Source organism: Phyllosticta citriasiana (genome assembly GCF_038021145.1).
Source record: "Phyllosticta citriasiana strain CBS 120426 chromosome Unknown IWZ02scaffold_8, whole genome shotgun sequence".
NCBI lineage: Eukaryota > Fungi > Ascomycota > Dothideomycetes > Botryosphaeriales > Phyllostictaceae > Phyllosticta > Phyllosticta citriasiana.
The window spans coordinates 509,629-529,566 of NW_027117285.1; the positions used below are offsets into that span (position 1 = coordinate 509,629).

General features: G+C 50.1%; 6 protein-coding genes across 6 annotated transcripts; 2 read left to right on the forward strand and 4 right to left on the reverse strand.

Moving 5' to 3' along the window:
• Positions 1-645: 645 nt before the first annotated feature.
• Positions 646-2,268, reverse strand: IWZ02DRAFT_454100 (uncharacterized protein). The gene has a single exon (XM_066767700.1). The coding sequence runs from the start codon at positions 1,997-1,999 to the stop codon at positions 986-988; it is 1,014 nt and encodes a 337-aa protein (XP_066621630.1). The 5' UTR covers positions 2,000-2,268; the 3' UTR covers positions 646-985.
• Positions 2,269-4,325: 2,057 nt separating this feature from the next.
• IWZ02DRAFT_292351 (uncharacterized protein) lies at positions 4,326-5,949 on the forward strand. Its single transcript, XM_066763806.1, has 5 exons — positions 4,326-4,588; positions 4,639-4,941; positions 5,031-5,324; positions 5,380-5,448; positions 5,508-5,949. Exons 1-5 carry the CDS (start codon positions 4,496-4,498, stop codon positions 5,733-5,735), a joined length of 987 nt encoding a protein of 328 aa, XP_066621631.1. The 5' UTR covers positions 4,326-4,495; the 3' UTR covers positions 5,736-5,949.
• A 1,181-nt stretch (positions 5,950-7,130) lies between these two features.
• Positions 7,131-8,281, reverse strand: IWZ02DRAFT_520988 (uncharacterized protein; the record flags this gene model as incomplete). The annotated part of the gene is made up of 4 exons (XM_066770780.1): positions 7,131-7,598; positions 7,633-7,831; positions 7,893-7,982; positions 8,082-8,281. The coding sequence occupies 4 exons, from the start codon at positions 8,279-8,281 to the stop codon at positions 7,230-7,232; spliced, it is 858 nt and encodes a 285-aa protein (XP_066621632.1). The 3' UTR covers positions 7,131-7,229.
• Positions 8,282-11,112: 2,831 nt separating this feature from the next.
• IWZ02DRAFT_292408 (uncharacterized protein) lies at positions 11,113-12,823 on the reverse strand. The gene is made up of 2 exons (XM_066763807.1): positions 12,161-12,823; positions 11,113-12,113 (listed from the first exon to the last, which is right to left on the reverse strand). Exons 1-2 carry the CDS (start codon positions 12,722-12,724, stop codon positions 11,199-11,201), a joined length of 1,479 nt encoding a protein of 492 aa, XP_066621633.1. The 5' UTR covers positions 12,725-12,823; the 3' UTR covers positions 11,113-11,198.
• Positions 12,824-13,083: 260 nt separating this feature from the next.
• On the reverse strand, positions 13,084-14,573 carry IWZ02DRAFT_454111 (CRAL/TRIO domain-containing protein). Its single transcript, XM_066767701.1, has 2 exons — positions 13,592-14,573; positions 13,084-13,545 (listed from the first exon to the last, which is right to left on the reverse strand). The coding sequence occupies exons 1-2, from the start codon at positions 14,367-14,369 to the stop codon at positions 13,247-13,249; spliced, it is 1,077 nt and encodes a 358-aa protein (XP_066621634.1). The 5' UTR covers positions 14,370-14,573; the 3' UTR covers positions 13,084-13,246.
• Positions 14,574-14,695: 122 nt separating this feature from the next.
• Positions 14,696-17,055, forward strand: IWZ02DRAFT_454112 (DNA polymerase alpha subunit B N-terminal-domain-containing protein). Its single transcript, XM_066767702.1, has 4 exons — positions 14,696-15,041; positions 15,091-15,252; positions 15,302-16,670; positions 16,722-17,055. The coding sequence occupies exons 1-4, from the start codon at positions 14,719-14,721 to the stop codon at positions 16,896-16,898; spliced, it is 2,031 nt and encodes a 676-aa protein (XP_066621635.1). The 5' UTR covers positions 14,696-14,718; the 3' UTR covers positions 16,899-17,055.
• Positions 17,056-19,938: the final 2,883 nt, after the last annotated feature.

Genomic DNA, 19,938 nt, shown 5'->3' on the forward strand with positions numbered 1-19,938 from the left:
GCTCCTCCTCCTCCTCCGCCGCCGCCGCAAACACCAATTCTCTCCTCCCGTCATCGCCATGCGCAATGCGACTGATTGACTGGCTCAACGTGCAAGAACCCCTTGTGTCGACATGTCTAAAGCCTGAAATAAGATCGTCAGAAAACTAGAATAAATTAAAATGGAGGACGCGCAGTCCCAACCGCTGCCGGCGGACGGACAAGTGGACAACAAATCGCAAATTCTTTTGACCGGCTAACGAATTCTTGCTGCGTTCGAAGTTATTGAGCCTGCCGCATATAGTTTAGCGCGTTGCTGCTTATTGGTTAGTCGCATATGCGTCGCGCCGCAAAGGGCAGTTTTTCGCGCGTCCGTGCGCTTTTTGTTCAAACGCGACCTGGACGACCCGGCGCTGCTGTCGCTGGCGGGAATGCGGGGCGGCGGGGACGAGTGAGGGTATTTTCTGTGGGCGTGCGTGTTGCATGCGGAAAGGGGACGTGAGTTGTGTTTGCTTGTAGTAGTAGAGGGGGAATTTGGAAGAGGCAGAGCGCGCGGTAGTATCTGCCTGGGATTTGGAGAATGGTGGCTGGTGGGCTGGCTGTTTTGATGGGGACGAATCCAATTAGTTAGCATGCAGCAGCAATGCGAGTTCTTGAGATAGCTTGATCGAAGGAAATCAATTGCTATTAGATAGACTATATGCGCAGCCGTCTAGGCGCCTTGTCTGGGTCGTCATCAAGGATAGTTGGACAAGTTGTGCTGTAGGTCGTTTCGTTGTCGTCAAAGTGCTTCCTCCTCAAATACTGAATGAGGGTCATGAAGGGAAAAGAAGATGCGATGAAGCAAGTCGTTATTTTCAAAAACACAAGGCAAGAAAGAAAAGAAATCAAAAAGTCGTAGCTCTCAGAGCAAAGGATCGTGTCGTGCCCTTGGTCAGAGGCCGATAAAGTCGTAAAAGGGGATCAAAAGAATTTTGGCGAATGAAAAAGCCATGGAGGTAGGTTTTTTAATACGTGCTGAAGTGCGCATCGGCATCGATCGAAGCGGCGAGGCCGGCAATGTTGTCCAAATCAACCTGCGTGATGGCGCGAGCGCGAACAGCAGCGTTGATCGTGGCGAGGTTGTTCAAGTCCTTAAGGAGTACCGTCACAGTGTTGGCAACAGTGTTTGCGGCAGCTTTTGTGGTTGCGGCGACAGTGTAGCGGACATTGGAGCGCAGACCGTTGGCAATTTGAGCAAGGCAGTCCAGCTGGGCTTGGGTGACGGAGTCGGACGCGACGGCTCCGACGATCTTGATGAGGTTGTTTGTGTCGGTGGAGGAGACGTTGACAGCAGCGCCAGCAGCGGAGCTGACACCAGTCGCAATAGTGGAAACATCGCGGGCCTGGAGCACAATTCCGGCGTGAGCGCGGATTGCGATGCAAAGTCTAGCAATGTTGTCGAGGTCCACTTGGATGACGGAGTCCGCGGCGATGCAGGCCTGGATCTTCTGAATGTTGGCAATATCGGAGCCAGTTGCAGTTGAGATGGCCGCGCCCAAGCCAGCGACAAGGCCGGTAGCCAATCCAAGAAGAGGGTCCCGAGGCTGGTTGGAGGCACCGACAGCGATGACGGTTCCGGTGCCGATGTTGGCGGCAATTCTTCCCAAAGTGTCGAGCTCAGCCCTCGTGCAGACGTTCAGGGCGACGGCGCTGGCAAGGTAGACGAGGTTTGCGACGTCCGAGTAGGTCACAGCAGCGAGGCCAGCAGCTGCTCCGACGCCAGCAGCGACCGAGCGTGTGTTGACTCCAGCAGACGCATCCACATTGGCATTGGCGCCTGCTTGCACAGCAGTGCCGCCAACCGCGAGGCCAACACCAGTTTGAGCCGCAGCGACTGCGTCGACTGCATTTCCTGTGCCGCGCTCTTCCATAGCCTGGATGTCTTCATTGGAGATGGTCGAATCGCGTCTCTTCACCGGCGCACCGTAGGTCGCAGCGCCAAAGGCAAGAATGGTAGTGAAGGTCTGGAAAGTGTGCATTTTGAAAATTTTGAGGAGGAAGAAAGGAAGATGAAAATGGAGAGCGAAGCAAGATTGATTGAGTTTGAGGTGAGAAGCTGTGTACTGGGAGTGGATGCTGATGAAAAACAATGTTCGCGGTTGGAATGCGAGACTTTTATGTGTTCGTCGAGATGGAGCAAAAAGTTTATGACCCTGATTCCGACAATCTGGATTACACCCGCAGCCAAGGGGTTTCCGGAGCTTGAACAGACATCTCTCGACGAGTTTGCCAGGCAATCGGTAACAAAGGGCGGAAAATCATGTGCCGCGCTGGCCTCTATTGGAAAAGCAGAAGCCTGGTTCTGAAAAGTGCAAAAAAATGGTAGAATTCGACGTACCTTACCGTCTTTGACGTGGTTTCAACGGAATGTGGAGGTAGACGAGACCCTCGAGGGCTTGAAAACGTTACTGCACATTCCGATTGGGGAAAAAGCGGTACCATGGAATGGCGATGGCGGCATACATCCCGCCAAGGCCCACCAGCCTCAGGTGGCTTGGAAATTATTGAATCTGTAAGGCCAAGCATTTATGAAATTCAATCATTGCCAATCTGGACTGGCTGAACAATGGCAATGATTGGACATGGCGACGATCAACTCTGTTTTCTTATCATCTGTTTTGAAACAAAGGACTCGAAGGCCGCTTATGTGACGGAGTCTTATAGATGATTAAGTTGGTCGAGTGTAGAAGTCGGGCAGTCGTTGACCCAAAAGCCTGGTTTAATGCAAACACTGCCGACCCGAAGCTCCAATTCCCGTAGGTTGGATATTTTGGAGAGAGGTCGTAGGGCTGCTGGTTAAGCTACGAGTCCAAGCATCAGCGGCTTGTCGGACAGGCATGAGATTGGAAGGCTTGAGAGACTCAATGAAAGGTGAAGGTCATCTGTTGCCTGGAAGAAAGGGAAAATCCCTCTGTTCCTCAGATTAGCTGCTCCTGTCCGCAAACGGAAATTTTGAAGCTGCGGAATGGCCCCCACGTGTCTGATCCGACAACTTGGATACTGCATGATTGACGGTAATTTTTCTTTTTTTTGCAGATCCCGGAGTGCCAAGGATAGCGACAGGACGGGGACTCCGGGTCGTGCTGGTGGTTGAGTCTGGTTGGGTCTGGAGTGCGGAGTCTAGTCATCGCAGCTGGCCGTTGACCATTGTCAGACTGCGACAATTCTCTGTTGATGGTTCCTCCGTCATGGATTTCTCCGTCGAAAGGGCGCAATTTCATCATCATGTTCCCCTCTCGGCCAAACCAAGAGGCCAAGATGATACTTGGTTGCAAATGGCATAACTTAGCTGGCATAGCGGACGAGGAGCTCCTGTGATGACAGTGATGACGAGCACTGCAAGGGGGACATGGTGGTCAGAATCAAGTCGTCCCAGCTGTAATTGAACATCAGCTAGAGCAGAGACGCGGCAGTGTAGAGATGGCGAGGTTGGTGGTGAGGTGAGGGAGCGGGTCCGGGTCGGCTCGGCTCTCCGAGCACAGACCACCACGAAGAATTAGCTAACCCATTTTGAGCAGTCGCTGTCTCGAGGTGCCAACCAACGTCTTCCCGCCATGACATCTGCCCAAGTCCTCTCTCGCTGAGCACCCTTGGCTATGCGTGCTTCATCTCGGCGGCCGAATTCAATGACGGCTGCGATCGGATGTTTCATCTCTCCATTTGCCTTGAAGTGCGAAAAGGAAACGATCCCTTGACGTCAATGCAGCTCCCGGTGTCCTGTGGCAACATAAAACCTCAGGCCAAAGTAGGCTACTACGATGGCCTGTTTCAAGTCATTGGAAAGGGTACAGGCACTCTGACAGCGTAGCTCCTCAGGTCATGATGCTTTACAGTTGTGAGACCAGCGGACTGATGAGCTTGGAGTAGTTGCTGGCCGATCAAACAACCGCAGCACTGGCTAAGCGCTCCGCTCCGTCGCCTTGGGTTATCCTTGCTAGGGCGGAGGCTTATGCGCCTCGGCTGCGAGAAGATACGAACTTTTCGGACTGTCTTGTCCGACTTTTGTTGTCCAGCGAGTCGCGATTCCGATTTAAAAAAAAGATGTGCATGAAAGAGTGGCACACAATGTTTCAAACCCATCGAGATTGTCCTTCTCATGATGGGAAAGTGCATCTCTCCAACTTTGCAAGCTGACACTCTAGTCTAGCGCCCGAAGACGTCAAACGGCAAAACGGACCAGCATGTCCATCCAGTGATTAATAACCTTTATCTTGAGTTTCATATACCGTCTTGGAGCTGCAGGGGGGAAATTCACGAACGTCACGTGTAAATTTGCGAGAGACGCGGGCGACTCAAATCTGCCTGATCAGCTTTCAACCTGAACTTTTCCATCACTTGGAGAATCCGTTCAGATTCGTCAACAGAGGCGCCGTCGAAGCTGAGAGCTCTCCCTGATTGTGCAACCAGGCACAGAAACTACAAGGGATCGCCACCAGTACCATAACACCCGATCTTCAGTCCAAAAGTACTTCAACATGACGGAAAAAATGCGCAACTTCTTCAAGCAGTCGATGCTGATTCCCAAGCCGACATTCACGGAAGATACCCTACCTGATCAAAATGGGCGTGTAAGTCGAACAAACAACACAAACTTAGTCTGCCAATCTCATGCGCACAGGTCTTCATCGTAACTGGCGGCTACACTGGTGTAGGGTTGTATCTATGCAAGATACTGTACCAAAAGCATGGCACAGTCTATATCGCAGGACGCGACAAGGAAAAATACGGGAAAGCGGTCGATTTCATAAAGGACGCGTTCAAAGAGTCAAAGGGACGCCTGGAATTCCTTCACCTGGACCTCGCAAGCCTGAAGTCAGTCAAAGCAGCTGCCACGGAATTTATGGGCAAAGAAAGGAGGCTGGATGTTCTGACGAATAACGCCGGTGTCATGTTCCCGCCCAAAGGCTCCAAGACTGAAGACGTGAGTTACTTCCCTGATCAATCGCCAGAAAACACGTGCACATTCGCATCCCATGCCTAGCTGAAAATCAGTCTTATCGGAAAAATCAGGGCTATGAGCTCACCATGGGAACCAACTGTGTTGGACCCTACCTCTTCACCCAATTGTTACGTCCGCTTCTCAACAAGACGGCGGCGTCCTCGCCGCCCGGCACAGTCCGTGTGACTTGGGCTGCTTCGCTCGCAATCGACACGCTGGCGCCGAACTACGGCGTCGACTTTGACGAGAAGGGTGTTCCTAAAATCCACGGCATTCAGACCGACTATGGCCAAAGCAAGGCCGCCAATGTTTTTCTCGGAACCGAGTATGCGCGCCGGTACAGCAAGGACGGCGTCCTGAGCGTGGTATGCCTCCATCGCACTCATTCATCCAAATTGCATTCAACTGATTTTTCCGCAGTCGTGGAATCCAGGGAACCTCAAGACCGAACTGTACCGACATCTTGGAGACATTCAGGGATCGATCGCGGTACGTGCAGTCTCGTCAACAGCACCAGGAGGATGATGACCAACATCTCCCTTCTGTAGCCCCTCTTTCTCTTCCCAGCAGATATTGGCGCATACGTCGAGCTCTATGCCGGATGGTCTCCCGACATCACTGCCGAAAATAACGGTGCCCTTGTGATTCCATGGGGTCGGCTCCACACGCCGCGCTCACAGCTCCTTGAAGCGATCAAGAGCAAGAAGGACGGCGGAATGGGCGTGGCGGAGCAGTTTTGGGATTGGTGTGATCAGCAAGTCAAAGCTCATTTGTGAGCATATGGTCTTACTCACAGCAGTTCGTTTGCGGTAGGATTTCTACAAGCTAATGGTCAACAGATTTTGACTGAGGGTTTCACTGGCGTTTTGCGTGTGGATTCTCATTGACTTTTGATTTCTAGCTGATTCCATCAAATATTTTCAAGCCTCACACACGTACCAAACTGGCAGATTCTATTACAATATACTTGATTGAAGAAATTCGCGTAGTATTACTTACCTGACTTACCTTGCAGTCTACTAAGCGCAGTTTACGATGGAATCCTAAACATCTCGCCCGATCCACGAACGAGACCAAACCTCCCTTCGCCTAACAACTCACGAGCACTTCCAACAGCCAGGATAGCGCGGATTAAAGCAGCCAAAAAAGCACGCACCACCATCATCATCCGACCCGGACGAACCAGACCCAGCCACAGCAGTCTCAGCACCATTCTCAAAAGGAGGAGAAGCCGGAAGCGCCACACCACCATCACCATCACCATTGTCACTCACAGGCGAGAAGAACACAGACGGCAGCGGCGACCGAATCAGCCGACACAACCGCATCTGGTACTCGGTCTCCCACGCGCTCTTCGCCTTCTTCAGCGCGAGCGCCTGCTCGTACTGCGCGTTTGCGGCGGCGATGGCGGCCGGGTCGGCGTCCCACGACGTGGCCGACCAGTTGGTGTTGTTTTGGGAGGCGGCGGGTTGGTGGGTGGGCGAGGGGGAGCGCGGGCGTGCTTGGCTTAGTGCCATGGCGTTGGTGGGGACGATGATGGATAGGGTGGGTTTGGTGTGGGCGCATGGTCCGAGGGGGTTGCAGTCAAGGAAGGGCTTGATGGTATTGTTGGTGCTGTTCATGATTGTGGATGTGATGCTGCGATGTGATGGGTGTGGGTTTGATGAGAGGATTGTCTGGAATTGTGAGGATGGGTCTGAGTTTTAGTAGGTCGAGATTTCACGGCGTTCTCGTGGTTGTTTGTATACTATGCGATGAGCTGGTGGATTTTGGGTGGGTGGCGGTGGTCATTGTTCGTGTTGTGCGCGAACAATGGAGTTTTGGTCCACATAGTACAATGCCACAACAGACGGGGAGCGCAGGCCATCAAAGAGCGGAAGACAAAGCCATTGTGACAAAAACAGACGAGGAGGGAAGGATCAGTCGGCAAAAGAGGTGCGCAAGCTCCCGCCATGAAGCTGCTCAGGAAGACCTCTGACGTTGGCTTACTGGACATCTCGTAGGTCTTCAACTTCCGGGCTTATTAGAGCAGTTTCCATCTCTTTGATCACTTCCAAGCTCGTCAAGTGTAGATGCGGTCAGCCTTTTTGCCAAGGTCCTCTTGGTGAATCCGACGTTGCTGCTTCGCTGGGGACGCGGAAGTTGTATCACTTAAAATACTCGAGTGCTATGATGTAGAAAGCGTCCATGTCTTTATCTTTCAGCATTTCGAATCAGTGCAATGAGTATCAAACACGCCGGACAATGCCTAATCCCAAGCGCGTGAATCCTCAGACGTCGTCCTCATAATAAGAGACACAATTTTCAGGTTCCGACATGCCCTCCGGAATCATGAACGCGATGCGGCATTCTTTACACCTGAACTCCCTGAAGGTCCTGAGCATGACAGCATCGTAACGTTTGGCGTCGAAGTTGTCCAGGGCGTCATTCTTGTCGTACAAATCGTCCTTGGTCTCCAGGCAGAGCTCTCGCCAAAAGTCCACCACTTGAATATCGTCGAACTCCGGATATCTTGCGCAGTACGCGTAATTGTTGGCACAAAAGGCGACCACGGCATCGCGCAGTCCCCTGTCGGATTCAGGCGTCGAAGAGAAAATGAGGTCGATGGCTTCGGGCAAACCTGGTTGCTTCGGGCAAACCTGGTTGTTTTGGTCGTCTGAACTGATCGCGCACGTCGTGCGTGACGCTGCCAATCATCTCCCTTTTCAGCATGCGCACCTGGTAGAAATCGGCCGCGGAATAGAGTCGGATGTGGAGTGGTAGAGCTTTCTGGCCTGCTGGAGCCTCATGCTTGCTCGTGTACATCCATTGGATCATGTACAGGACGGCCTCGGTGTCTTCGTAGGAAATTTCAATCACGCGTTTTGGACTCCTGCCATTGCAGCGTCAGCTTTTTCTGAAGACAATTAGATGGCATGGGGTCCGCGACCTACAGCAAACTTTCCGGAGCACGCCTTGTGAAAGACGTCGCTTTATCCGCAGACGATTGCTTTGTGAACGCGCAGTGTTTCGTCGTTGGCGAACTTGACGGTCAGGTCAGAATGTTGTCCAGTCCGAAAGTACCTGTGGGCATCAATTCTCGTTAAACGGTCCTCACACGTATTGGTCTGGTAGGTCTTTACTGCTTCATCTGCGATCGAAAGCGGTTGGAAAGAAGCTGATGGTCTCGGTGGTGCTTTTGCTTTTCTATCTTGCTCGGGATGTCAAGTTGTATTTTCTCTGCAAGTTTGAGAGCGGCAGCGTCGTCTGTCGATGGCTTGGTAGAGCTGGGTGAGTCGTCCTTCGTCAATTTGGCACGCTTGGTGGTTGGTTCGTCTTCCATGATTAACACGGCCGATGCAAAGTATTCGTCAGAGAAGGAAAAGGGACCACAGAGAGTGGTGTGGACGCGTCGAGACGGACGCGCCAAAAAATCTCGCGTCGGTGCAGGTAGTCTGGTGACTTGAACGCAAGGGGTTGCAGGGATTTGTTGAACACACCATTCTAGGAGCACGAAGCGAGCTGTTGAGATTCAGTGTTACAGAGATCGCTATTGTCTTGTCGGTCATGGCTCCTTTGTAAGAATCTGGTTGGTCGTCACAGTTTTCGGAGAGTCGAAGTGCAGGCTACCAAATCGTCTGCCTTGGACGGATAGATGACTGATAAAGCTGTTTGTCGTTCTCATTTCTGTTAGTTGATGGACCGACAGGTTCCATTTCCAGAGTTGACTGCGCGGCGGCATGCAGGTCCTGTACAAAATGCTGCTGGTCTGTTTCTTTCCAGCAACAGGATCGGCGTCTTCTTCCCTATTTCAGTCAGTTATCGTTCTCACCATTACAGCATGTTTTCCGGCCACAGAGATGAGCAATTGGAAGATCCAGACGACCCTTTGACCAATCGTTTATCCGAACTTCGCGGAAAAGTCAGAGAACGAATCAGCCTGAAGGTGGACGATATGAGTCGCGTCCTGCTTATCAACCACAAAGAACCCGCTGAGTCGTCTTCCTGGCTCGACCGACTCAAGCATAACTTGGTAGTGGTGAAGGAAAGCATCGTAATCAGCGACAACGAGCTGCTTAGACTCGACGACGAGTTGAGCGACAGCCACTTTAAAATGATACAGCAAGAGCTGGAATTCCACCGCGAGCAAAGAAGGTTGGTGGACAACATTGCGGACGCAAAAGTCAACTTTGCCTTCGTATCGTCGTCTGTTGGGACGCGCTTGTGCAGCGAACTTATATCTGCCCAAAGAAAGCGCGAAGCCTTCGACTAGAAGGAAATGGGATTGGAAAGGACTATTCAAGAGCGTGACCAGCAGATTCGCAACCTCAATGACAAGATCAGGAGGCCGCAGGATGATTTGAGAAAGGAAATGGAGCGAACCCGAAAGCTTCTCAAGGAGCGCGCGGAATTTCTGGATTGAGGCCTTTTCGAGCGCGAGGAATATGGGCTGGGCTGGAATGGGTGTTTGAGAGTCCTTACGCATCCAGAAATAAGTAATAATTGTAGTCATCGTCGAAAGAGAAGAAGAGATCGCTTACAGCAATAGATTGCCTAGAACCCACGCGAGAGATCAATGGCAATTCCTATTTGAGAGAGCAAAGGTCAAACGAAGAGGAGGAAATGGTCACATTATTCAGCGACATACGCAGAACGGAAGGGCTCCAAGATAGTGGCGGCCATACGGTGGAATAATGCGTCGGTGCCGGGCTGGTGTAGATCGTAAAACGGTGGTCTTCATTCTCATAGCAAAACTAGCATCAGACTCCAAACCCCCAAACCGAGAATTCTGTGACCTGCACTGTAAATTTTCAACTAAGATGAACTATCAAGGGACTTTTTTTTGGGGGTAGATGGACCAACCATCGCTTTTCTCGGGCTTTCCAACGCATGCGCGTGCTGCTTGGTGTGCAATCTCCAAGTCCGATTTTCCAAGTGCTTCCTGAATGTTTCTGGCAAATATCCTTTGCTTGCCTGTTTGTTTGCGCTCTATCGCAGCTCGGTACCGTACAAATGGCTCCTGCTTCGCGCCTTTTTCCGCGACAGGATCTGTGCGAGTTCCTCTCTGGTCGGTTGATTCCCGCCAAAGCTTGCCTACAGCTACTTGAGCATGACTTCCGAAATCGACGACAAGGCCAATGAAAGCGAATCGGGAGTTCCTGCTAGTTCCTGAATACAAACTGTCATTCCAACGTACACGCGAGCTGGAGGCCCAACGTGTGTTCGACTTACGTCGCCAGATTCGAGCACGCATCAGTAAGGAAGTCGACAAGCTTTTCGGCGACCCAGACGACCCTGAGCAGCTGAAGCGTCAGATTTCAATTGTCGAAGACGGAATCGTCGTCACAGACGAGGAACTGCGTATCGTGGACCAATAGTTGCGTTGTTGCCGTAAGGAGGCATAGAACCCATCATGCGCGAGCGTACCAGGAAAAGATGGGACTGCTGGTGAGCGAGTTGGCAAAAAAGAAGGTCACCCCGGCAATTCTATCATCGTCCTTCGCGTCGGAGCTGTGCGAGGAATTAGAGTCCGTGAAGTGGCAGCTCAACGAAGCCGACAGGAAGGTCAAAGAACGTGACGAAGAGATGAGCAAGCTTCACGACGAGTTAGAGCGTCTGCGCATGCAGTTCAACTAGCAAAATGCATCACCTCGCATGCTATCCCGGCAGCGCGAAGATTACTTGGCCCAATTGGAATTACACTCGGGATGAAAAGGTGTCGTTGTTTCGAGAGTAGCGTTTGGGCTGAAACCTTGCAACGGCGGAGACAGTACTGAAGAAAATGGGGTATGCGGCAATGAGTAGTTCCAACAGACGGCGGAGGCAATGCTCCCTGGCAGTAACGTTATCAACAGCCTCCCAAAATGCATGCGAACTCCCAGAAAACGCTGTGCACTTTCCCATGCTGAGATCTATGGTTAACTTGATATCCATTTGGTGTTGTGAACGCAACGGCCGCAGTTCCACGTATGCAGCCGCTCGCAAGCTCGGCGTCCAAACTTCCAAGATCTTCACCCAAACTGCTGCCCTTCACGAAGAACCTCCTTGGTGTTGGCCATTTTTGAAACCCCTTCACGCCAGTCCGTAGTCGTACAAAGCCTTTCCACATCCCCAGGCCCTGGTGTTTGGTGCTGCGCTCCGGAAATGCGAGTGATCTTTCCGCCAAGGCCTATCGCAGGTGTAACGCCGCCAGGGTGTCGGCGAAACCCATCACTATCCGGAAAATCAGTAGTATGATGTCTATTATGTAGAGAAGATGCTCAGACATTCGTGCTGGCACGATGGACGACCGGAACCGAGCTCGCCGGCAAGTTGCCATACTCCGTGACGACAATGTTGACGTACTCGGCGGGTGTGACGTCGTACATGATGTTGAGTATTTGAAGATTTGGTATGTCGATCCACTTTTGCAGCGCGCCTTCGCGTCCCTTTTGCTGGCCTTCTTCGCCATTCAACAGGCTCTCGCCGATCCACTCATCCTGTCCCAGAATCTCCTCGGCAGGCGCAATCTCGTTGTGGACGATCGAGTCGAGCGCCACGCGGTCAGAAAACTTGATGGTCTCGCAGCACACGATGACGGTGATGTCGCGTATGTGTGCCTGCATGGCTACAATTGCTGTGCCCACTCGTGAATAAAGGCGACCGTTGCTCAACATGGCCGACGCACCAAGGAAGACCTTGGTAGCGTCCTTGATTGCGTGAGAAATAGCACCAATAAGGCAGTACGTAACATCGATTCCGGCAGCGGCGAGACTGTTGGTCATGTACTTTCCTTCAAACAAAGGTTTTGAGTCAACAACAATGACACGGAACTTGCGGCCATTGGCGTGAGCGCGGAGGAGCGTCTTCAAGACGACGTTGCTTTTGGCGTAGACAACAATGACATCGTCGTCAACAATCATGGAGCAGGCAGAATCCGCGAGGACCTCATCGGCGGCAGTCACGCGCTCCCGAACGAATGTGTCGATGGAGGAAATGAGATGCTCCTTTGCTGTGCTCTCCGGGACCGAAGGGTCGATCTTGATAATGAGATCCTTCAGCCAGCGGATGGCATTTCCTTGAGAGACGGAGAGCGGACGACAGCCCGAGAGATACGATATTTGGGGAGACAGGTGATGTGAGGTCAGGTGGCGGGCAAGCGATGTGCCAGGAGGGGTGGTGTAAGATTCGATAACCTGGGCCAAGTCAGCTGCAGCTTAACGCTGTGAACTCCTCGACTGACCTGTTTGAAGACCGACAGCATCGCAACACAACGTGCAGTGCTTCCGCAGACAACATAGTTGCTAATTTGAAGCCCCAGAGCCAGCACCGCAGGGTGAACATCTTTTGGCGCATTCTCAATGGTCTGGCGTCTCGGCTGACCGTACAGATGTCCAAACAAGCCCACTTTTTTTTCCACCATCTTTTGTTTCACGGTCTTCGTCTCTTTCACCGGCTGCGCCGGAGCGGTTTGTGAACCGCGTCTTCGCACTGGAACAGGCCGTTCTTGCTGCGGGCCCTTTCCGCCTTGCTGCTGACCCTGCTTCGTCTCCTTCTGCTTGTTGTCCTGCTTTTTCCCGACTGCCGGCTGAGCGCCGCCGCCGCCCACTTCCCTGGCTGCCTTTTCCGCAGCGCGCTTTGCTGCCTTTTCTGCCTTGGCGCGTTTCTTCAACTCCGCGCCTGAAAGCTTCGGTTCTGCAGATTCCGAAGCGGTCTGTTGTGTAGCTGCAGGTGGTCCATTTTGCTTTTTCTGAGGTTCAGGAGCTGGTTGAGCCGTTTCTTGCTTGGGCGCGGCGGAGTCGGCCATTGTTGGTGGTGAATTTCTTGGTGATAACGTCGAGGGCCTTGCGCAGCCAAAGAGGTTGCAAGAGCGAGACGGTGACTGCAGCACACAAGCAGACGAGGAGCTGGACGAGCCAAGAGCTGGTGTGGTATCGAGTCCGAGGCAGCGGTGTCGTAGAAGCGTCGTCGGCGGAATTGTGGTTGAGGTTGTTGGAGTCACCAAGATGCCCTCGATGTGTCGCGCAAAAATGGTGGCCGGAGGAGCTCTTGCGCTGCGTCATCCCCGCCTTGGTACTCACACGCAACGACCTGCCCGACATGTCCACAACTTTGGGTCGGTTTGGGCAAAAAATTCATGGCTGCAAATGCTTTTGGTATTAGACTGCTCGTGCGATCAATGGTGTCGAAAAAAGACTGCCAGCCCATTTTCATGACGCATATGCACCGTGAATCACTGTGCATGATTTGACTCGTGGACAAAATCAAGTTCCATGACCCGATCTCACCAACGCCATTTGCCTGTACGTCCTGTACGTCTATATGGTATCTATGCCGCAACCGGCTGCTCCTCTCCACCTCTCAATACAAACTCGCTCTCTCCAATCTGCTTGCCTCTTGTTTCCCATCGCGCCTTGTACTCGGCCCTGCGCTTGTCGCAATTCTCATTGAGGGCAGGCCAGTAAGCCGAGTGGTCGTATTCAAAGTCGACTTCTCCGCCGTAGGTCTTCATCAACTGCGCAGGCGGGACAAAGTTGCTAAACGGCTCGTTGAACTTCATTTTGGTCTTTGTGACAGGGTCGATGAACGGCGAAATGAGCTTGAAGACGGTAGTCACGTACCATGGGACTAGATCTGTCAGTGGTTGCGCGGAAAGAGCGCTTGGAAAACTCACGCTCTGAAATGAGAGATTTGCCGTTCCTCTCCGGGTAGTGACCTTGAAGAATGCTGAGGACCTGCTTGCTCTGGCTCACGGGCGGATTTTTAGCAGCGGTGCTGTTTTTGAAATTGATCAAGAGCGCAACGCTCTCAACTCCCGGAGACATCAGGTCGATTGCCCGTTCCAACATGAAGACCAGATGATGCACCTGTCTGTCACCCTTGTCGGTATTCTGCTTAGACGGGTCCATGTACAGACACGGCCGGCCGTCGTTGTCGTAGCCCAGTATGACGAGCTTCCCAGTCTCGTTTTCCTTGGAAATGTAGTCGGCAGTAAAGCCATTGGTGCCGTACTCGCGGCGCCAGACGACCGAGTCGAGAACACGTTTCTCGGCTGTAGCGGCAGAGGCCCATTTGACGGCGCGAAGATAGCGCAGCAAGCACTCCTTCGTGAGCCACATGCGCTCGTCGTCGGACAGGGGCTCCTCCTCAGCATTCTTGGCCGACGACTTGGGGACCCTTTCCCATTTCTGCACAGCTGCCAGTAGGTCCTGGTACATGGCCTCTTGGTCGGCCTTCAATGCCGGAGCAGAGGCCGGCTTGCTCTGCGGAAGGGGATGCAAGAAAGGGGTCTTGACTGGGCCGCTGGATTCGCCATTAGTGGACATGTCGATGGAGGGGAGCGGGGCTGAAGTGGAGGGATCCTGTGCTTGTTTAGAAGGATCCTGTAACGTTTCCTTTTCGGCGGGAGAGGAAGAAGGAGGTGGTAGATGCCCAGTCTCGGCGGGGGCCATGGTGCACTGATTGGCAGGAGGATTGTCGTGTCTCAAGCGAAATAGGGAATGTCTTGATTTGCGCAGACTACGTAGGTATGTACAACTCGACGCATGAATGGTATAGACAGGCGGCAGCGAGTGAGGCGGACAGAAGGGTAATGTCAATTGAACAGCAGAATAAAAGTGTGGTGAAGTCCCCTTCCAGTTGGTCAACGATTGGCGTGCAGCGGGCGGCCGGGGCTGGACCGGGATCCGCACTTGGGAGATCCCGCTGCTCGCTAAGCTACACGTGACCCCCGCGCGCGTCAAGTCGCGTCTTCGGTCGCGTCGACCAAACCACGACCCATCACCACCTCACTCGTCCACAATGGCAGACGTCACGGCCGAGCTCAACGAGCTCTTTGGATCGCCTGCCGTGGAGCTGCCGCCTGATGTCCTCGGCGAACTGCAGTCTTTGCTGCGCCTGCACTCCATCTCGCCGCAAGAGCTCTTTTACAAATGGGAATCCTACAGCATCAAGATGGGTCCGGATACCTCTTTGACCCTCAAGACTGCTCGCGACTTGAAGAAAGACATACAAGACACTTTGGAGAGGGAAAATCGGGCAAAGGCCGCCCATGCAAAGGCAGAGAAGAAGACTGCTGGTCCCGGACCTCGCGCTGGCGCAAACAGTGCAGATGTCTTTGGCATGTACGCAGGACACCGTACTCTCAACTCGAGTTGAGGCTGATTAGTGCAGGCTGGATGGCCTTGTTCCCAATACCCCAGGAGGTGCTCGCAGCAGTCTCAATGGCAATGCTAAACGGAAGTCGACCTACGAGACACCCGCCTCCAAGGCAGCAAAGACACACGCCGCCAGCTCTCCCCTAACTCCAAGCGCCAACCAACAAAGCGGTGCTCCGTAAGAGTCCGTTCCAATTCACAAACACAATATACTGACTTGGGTACAGGCTCACAACCTTTGCCGATAGGCCCAATGCCGGACAAACTATGGAAACGTTGAACGACCACATCCCGCTACCTGAACCACCAGCCGAGTCCCCAGCCGAACCCCGCGTCAAGCTCAGGGCCAATACCGAGATACCCAAATTTGCCTACAAGACCATGGCCATGAAGCTGTCCGAAGCGTCCGAGATTCTTGACGACCGCATCGACGAATTTTTGCAACTGGTCCAGGAACACCACAAACTCGAGGATGATGCTTTTGGGAGTCCAGCGAGCCAGAGCACTAGCGAAGTCATTGCAGTCGGCCGTATCGCGTCCGATTCTGGCGAAGGTCGGCTCAACGCTGCGTCTCTTGTGCTCGAGACTTCGAGGAGAACAGGAGCAGGTCTCCGGGTGCCCTTGCGGGTTGACAAGTTGCCCGTTTACAGCTTCTTCCCTGGTCAGATAGTAGCTGTCAGAGGCTCCAACGCATCTGGCTCCTTCTTCCAAGCTACTGAACTTCTTGAAATCCCTATCCTTCCATCCCCTGCCACTGCACCTTACGAGCTCGACGTACACAATGCGCGGCTCTCAACTACATCTGACATGGACATCGATGATGGCGACAGCGCCGAAGTTCGACCCCTCAATATTATGTCTGCCTCGGGTCCTTTTACTCCTGGCCACCTTCTCGACTACTCAGCATTTCATGTCTTACTTGAGACAGCTTCAACAACCCGTCCCGACGTTCTCATCTTAACTGGGCCTTTTCTCGACGTGGAGCATCCTTCAGTCATCAACGGCGACTTTTCTCTCCCTGCCTCTGCAATTCCCAACCCGGACGAGGCAACGGTCAAAGACGTCTTCCGGCACTACATTTCGGCGCCACTTGTACAACTTGCGCAACAACATCCAACCATCACCATAATCCTCCAGCCCTCGGTACGCGACGCCATATCGAAGCACGTTTCGTTCCCGCAAGACAAGTTCAAACGGCCCGAGTTTGGCCTGCCAAAGCAAGCACATGTTGTCCCGAGTCCGGTCATGTTGTCGATCAACGAGCTCAGCTTTGGTATTTCTAGCCTTGACGTGCTGGTCATGTTGCGTCGTGAAGAATGCGCCAGCGACAAGGCCAAAATGAGCAACGCCATGGCGAGATGGGCCACAAACCTCATTTCGCAACGAAGCTTTTGTCCGGTGTTCCCCCCTACAGCGCGGGAGGTAATGCCAACCATTGACGCAGATCGGGAGGGTGAGGTCGAAGGTGAGGGAGCAGAGATAGAGTACACGCCGTTGGGCGCATGTCTGGATACCAGCTATCTCAAGTTGGCGGAGTGGTTGAATGTGAAGCCGGATGTATTGGTGACGCCGTCGGCGCTGATGCCATTTGCCAAGGCATGTCTCTCCCACAACATCTTTCCAACAACTCGACTAATTCGATTCTAGGTCATCAACTCGGTTCTGGTGCTGAATCCCGGCACGCTCAGTAAGCGCAAGGGACCCGGGACGTACTCTCGCATGACGGTTCTGCCCGCCAAAATAACGGACGAGGAGAGGGAGAAGGAAGGACTAGTGCCCCACAGACTTTATGAGAGGGCGCGCGTGGACATTGTGCATATTTGAGCATGCTTCTTTCGCTCTTGAATCTTTTTGGCAAAGTCAACTTCCAGTAGACGTGGTTGAGCCGGCGGATACTTGGGGGGCGTTGGCTGGTTTGGCATTCTAGTTGGTTCAAATTCGATAAATACATTTACATAATGAAAATTGGCATTCAATTCTGGGAGGCACGACACATGTATTACGCTGCGCGAGATGCACTATCAATACGTTCTCCCTCGGGCACGAATTGTCCATCGTAATGGGAGGGAATGCACATTAAGAAGAGACAATCACCGTATTCCTGATTCTCCATTTACTTTACATGCAATTTTCTTTCACACTCTTCTTTGGTTTGGCCACCACTTCTTAGAAAAAGCCTGTGCGTCAATAAGTTGTTGCCACACACAAAATTTTTAAAAAATTAAAAATTACCATACCTACTATAACTCTATAGCGTAGGATTATACGCGTATAACTAAAGTTAGAAAGTAAAAACCTACCCTCTAAAGTATTATACTATAAGTATACCTATACCTACCCCCTAGGGGGAGGCCCTACCTAAACTAGTTTCCCTTCTACTAGACGGCCGTAACTATAAAATCTAGGATACCCCTATACTACCTAGCCTACTACCTACTTAACTTACTAATAAACCTAAGGAAATAGACTAGGATATCCCTATACCGTCCGACTTACTACTAACTTAACTAGCTAATAAACCTAAGGAAATAGATTAGGATACTTATATAAGCCCTATCCCCCTATTATCCCTACTACTTATCGTACTAGGCCTAGTCTAGAAATAGTATACTAGGCTAAAGAGAACTATCCTAGTAGATACTTCTAAACCTAACCCTACCTACTAAGGAAAAAGGACTAGGGTTAGATTTTATCTAAACTTTAATACTACCTAGGAGGTAATTAATATAGCCCTCTCTTATATCCTATACGTAATAAACCTTACGTATAATATAAGTAAAAAGTAAAGACTCTATAACCTTAGTAACGTCCTATAGGATTATACTAAGATAGGTTACGTAGGTAATATATTATTAGTTCTTACTACTTAAGTTTACTCCCTTAAAAATACTACCTATATACTAGGAGTAAAAGTTTACTAGCTATAAAAGCTAGTTATCCTTCCTATAACTCTAGCTAACCCTTTATACATAACCTAAGCCTAGAAAGTAACTACTACTAGGAAACTACATATAATAACTCCCTACCTAAAGATAACTATAAAGCTAGCTACTACTCCCTAAAAGACCCTACGGGATATATAGGTTATTATCTAGAAGTAGAGTCCCTTCCTAGACTTTAACCCTCTTTCCGTATGAAATAACATTAATAATACTTTTAAGAACGTAGGTATATCTAGCCCTATTATGTTAATAGTAATATATACGGAGAAGGGTAATATCCTACTTACTAGCTTACCCTAGTATAACTCTAAATTCCTTACCTCCTATAAGGACCTCTTTACTTACCTATTCCTAGATGCTATAGTCTAGGAGAACTAAACCTAGTATAAGGTTATTACCTATAGTATCCCTCTAGAAGACCTATGCCTACTTAATATTAGATAATTTATTATAGAAGAGGTCCGTACCTTTAACCCTAGCCTTACTATTATTAGAATACTATACTAGCTTACTTTAGCTAAAAGGAGGGCTACCTAGAAAGTAGGGTTAGTTATTATAGCCTTTTATATAGTAAAAGAAGTAGAGATAGCCATCTTAAAGCTATTCTACCTTATAGGAGTAAGTATAAGGGTTATAAAACTCCTTAGGATCACTCCTAATATATAATATATAAAGTATTAAGAATTTAGCTATAGCTCCTTAAGGTGTTATAATAGGACTAAATACTTACTATATACTAGTTCCTACATAATAGAGAAGCATAACTATAAATACTATATAAAGAGAGGCATAATATATACCTATATAGCGCTAAAGTATAGTAACTATAACGGTACTTATTACTCCTAGGACCTAAACTATCCCTACTATCTAATAAAGATATCCCCCTAGTAGATATATTAGGTAACCTTAAAGTTATATAAGTTAACTTAAACCGGAATGCCTAGGCTATAGAAGCGGCACTCTAGAATACTCTCTAATTAGGCATCTACCTAATATTTATCTAGGAACTATAGATAATACTATAAGATAATATAGCTAATATATAATTAATCTCCTACCCCTCTATAATATAAATTCTCCTAACCTTTCTATAGGGCTTACATCCTTAGATAATGCTCTACCTAAATAAATCCCTTACCTATATCTAGGTAAATCCTTACCTAGATATCTTCCCTAGCCCTAACTACCTTACTATAGATTTAACCTATAGAGAAGATACTATCCGCGTAGTTAATATCTATAATAAGGCGGAATAAGGCACCCTATCCTCCCTATATATAATAGAAAGAGTTATTAAGTATAGCCCCCCTACTATACTAATAATCTATATAGGGGACTTTAATAAATACCATCTAATATAGGACCTACTCTCCCCCTAATCTTATAAAGTAGAAGCTCTATATGAATAGATTAAGGAAAACCGCCTTAAACTCTAAAACTAACCTAGAGTAGGTACCTTCTTTTATATAGGGATAGAAAGGGAAATAGTTATTAACCTCTCCCTATATACTCTAATAGTTACTACTTAAGTAATTAACTAGTAGGTATAAGAGAACCCCCTATCTAACTATAACGCTATTCTCTTTACTATCGCGTACGACGAGTTTTAAGATATACTAATACTACTACTACGGTTTAACGTTAAAAAGGCCGACTAGGCCTAGTATAGGTAAATCGTCTAAGAAGAGTTAAATAAGATTATATATCTACTTATCTAAGCCCTTCCTAATAGGGCATAATATATACTCTCTAGTAGGACCTTATAAGAGGACCTAGACTAACTTAGATAACGCCTTATAAAGGTAATAGAGATAGTAGCTAAATATAGCATCCTATAGGTAACCCCTAGATAGTAATAAAAACTATAGTAGTCCCTACTCCTTATAGCCTTAAGGATAACTACTATATAAGTAAGGTAT

Bases quoted from the DNA above. Each gene is read 5' to 3' on its own strand.
- IWZ02DRAFT_454100 (XM_066767700.1), bottom strand. From the start codon at position 1,999: ATGCACACTTTCCAGACCTTCACTACCATTCTTGCCTTTGGCGCTGCG.
- IWZ02DRAFT_292351 (XM_066763806.1), top strand. From the start codon at position 4,496: ATGACGGAAAAAATGCGCAACTTCTTCAAGCAGTCGATGCTGATTCCC. The intron at 4,942-5,030 runs GTGAGTTACTTC...CGGAAAAATCAG, and splicing joins AAGGCTCCAAGACTGAAGAC to GGCTATGAGCTCACCATGGG. The intron at 5,325-5,379 runs GTATGCCTCCAT...ATTTTTCCGCAG, and splicing joins AGGACGGCGTCCTGAGCGTG to TCGTGGAATCCAGGGAACCT.
- IWZ02DRAFT_292408 (XM_066763807.1), bottom strand. From the start codon at position 12,724: ATGGCCGACTCCGCCGCGCCCAAGCAAGAAACGGCTCAACCAGCTCCT. The intron at 12,114-12,160 runs GTCAGTCGAGGA...GACTTGGCCCAG, and splicing joins TGCTGTCGGTCTTCAAACAG to GTTATCGAATCTTACACCAC.
- IWZ02DRAFT_454111 (XM_066767701.1), bottom strand. From the start codon at position 14,369: ATGGCCCCCGCCGAGACTGGGCATCTACCACCTCCTTCTTCCTCTCCC. The intron at 13,546-13,591 runs GTGAGTTTTCCA...TGACAGATCTAG, and splicing joins CAAATCTCTCATTTCAGAGC to TCCCATGGTACGTGACTACC.
- IWZ02DRAFT_454112 (XM_066767702.1), top strand. From the start codon at position 14,719: ATGGCAGACGTCACGGCCGAGCTCAACGAGCTCTTTGGATCGCCTGCC. The intron at 15,042-15,090 runs GTACGCAGGACA...TGATTAGTGCAG, and splicing joins AGTGCAGATGTCTTTGGCAT to GCTGGATGGCCTTGTTCCCA. The intron at 16,671-16,721 runs GCATGTCTCTCC...ATTCGATTCTAG, and splicing joins CGCTGATGCCATTTGCCAAG to GTCATCAACTCGGTTCTGGT.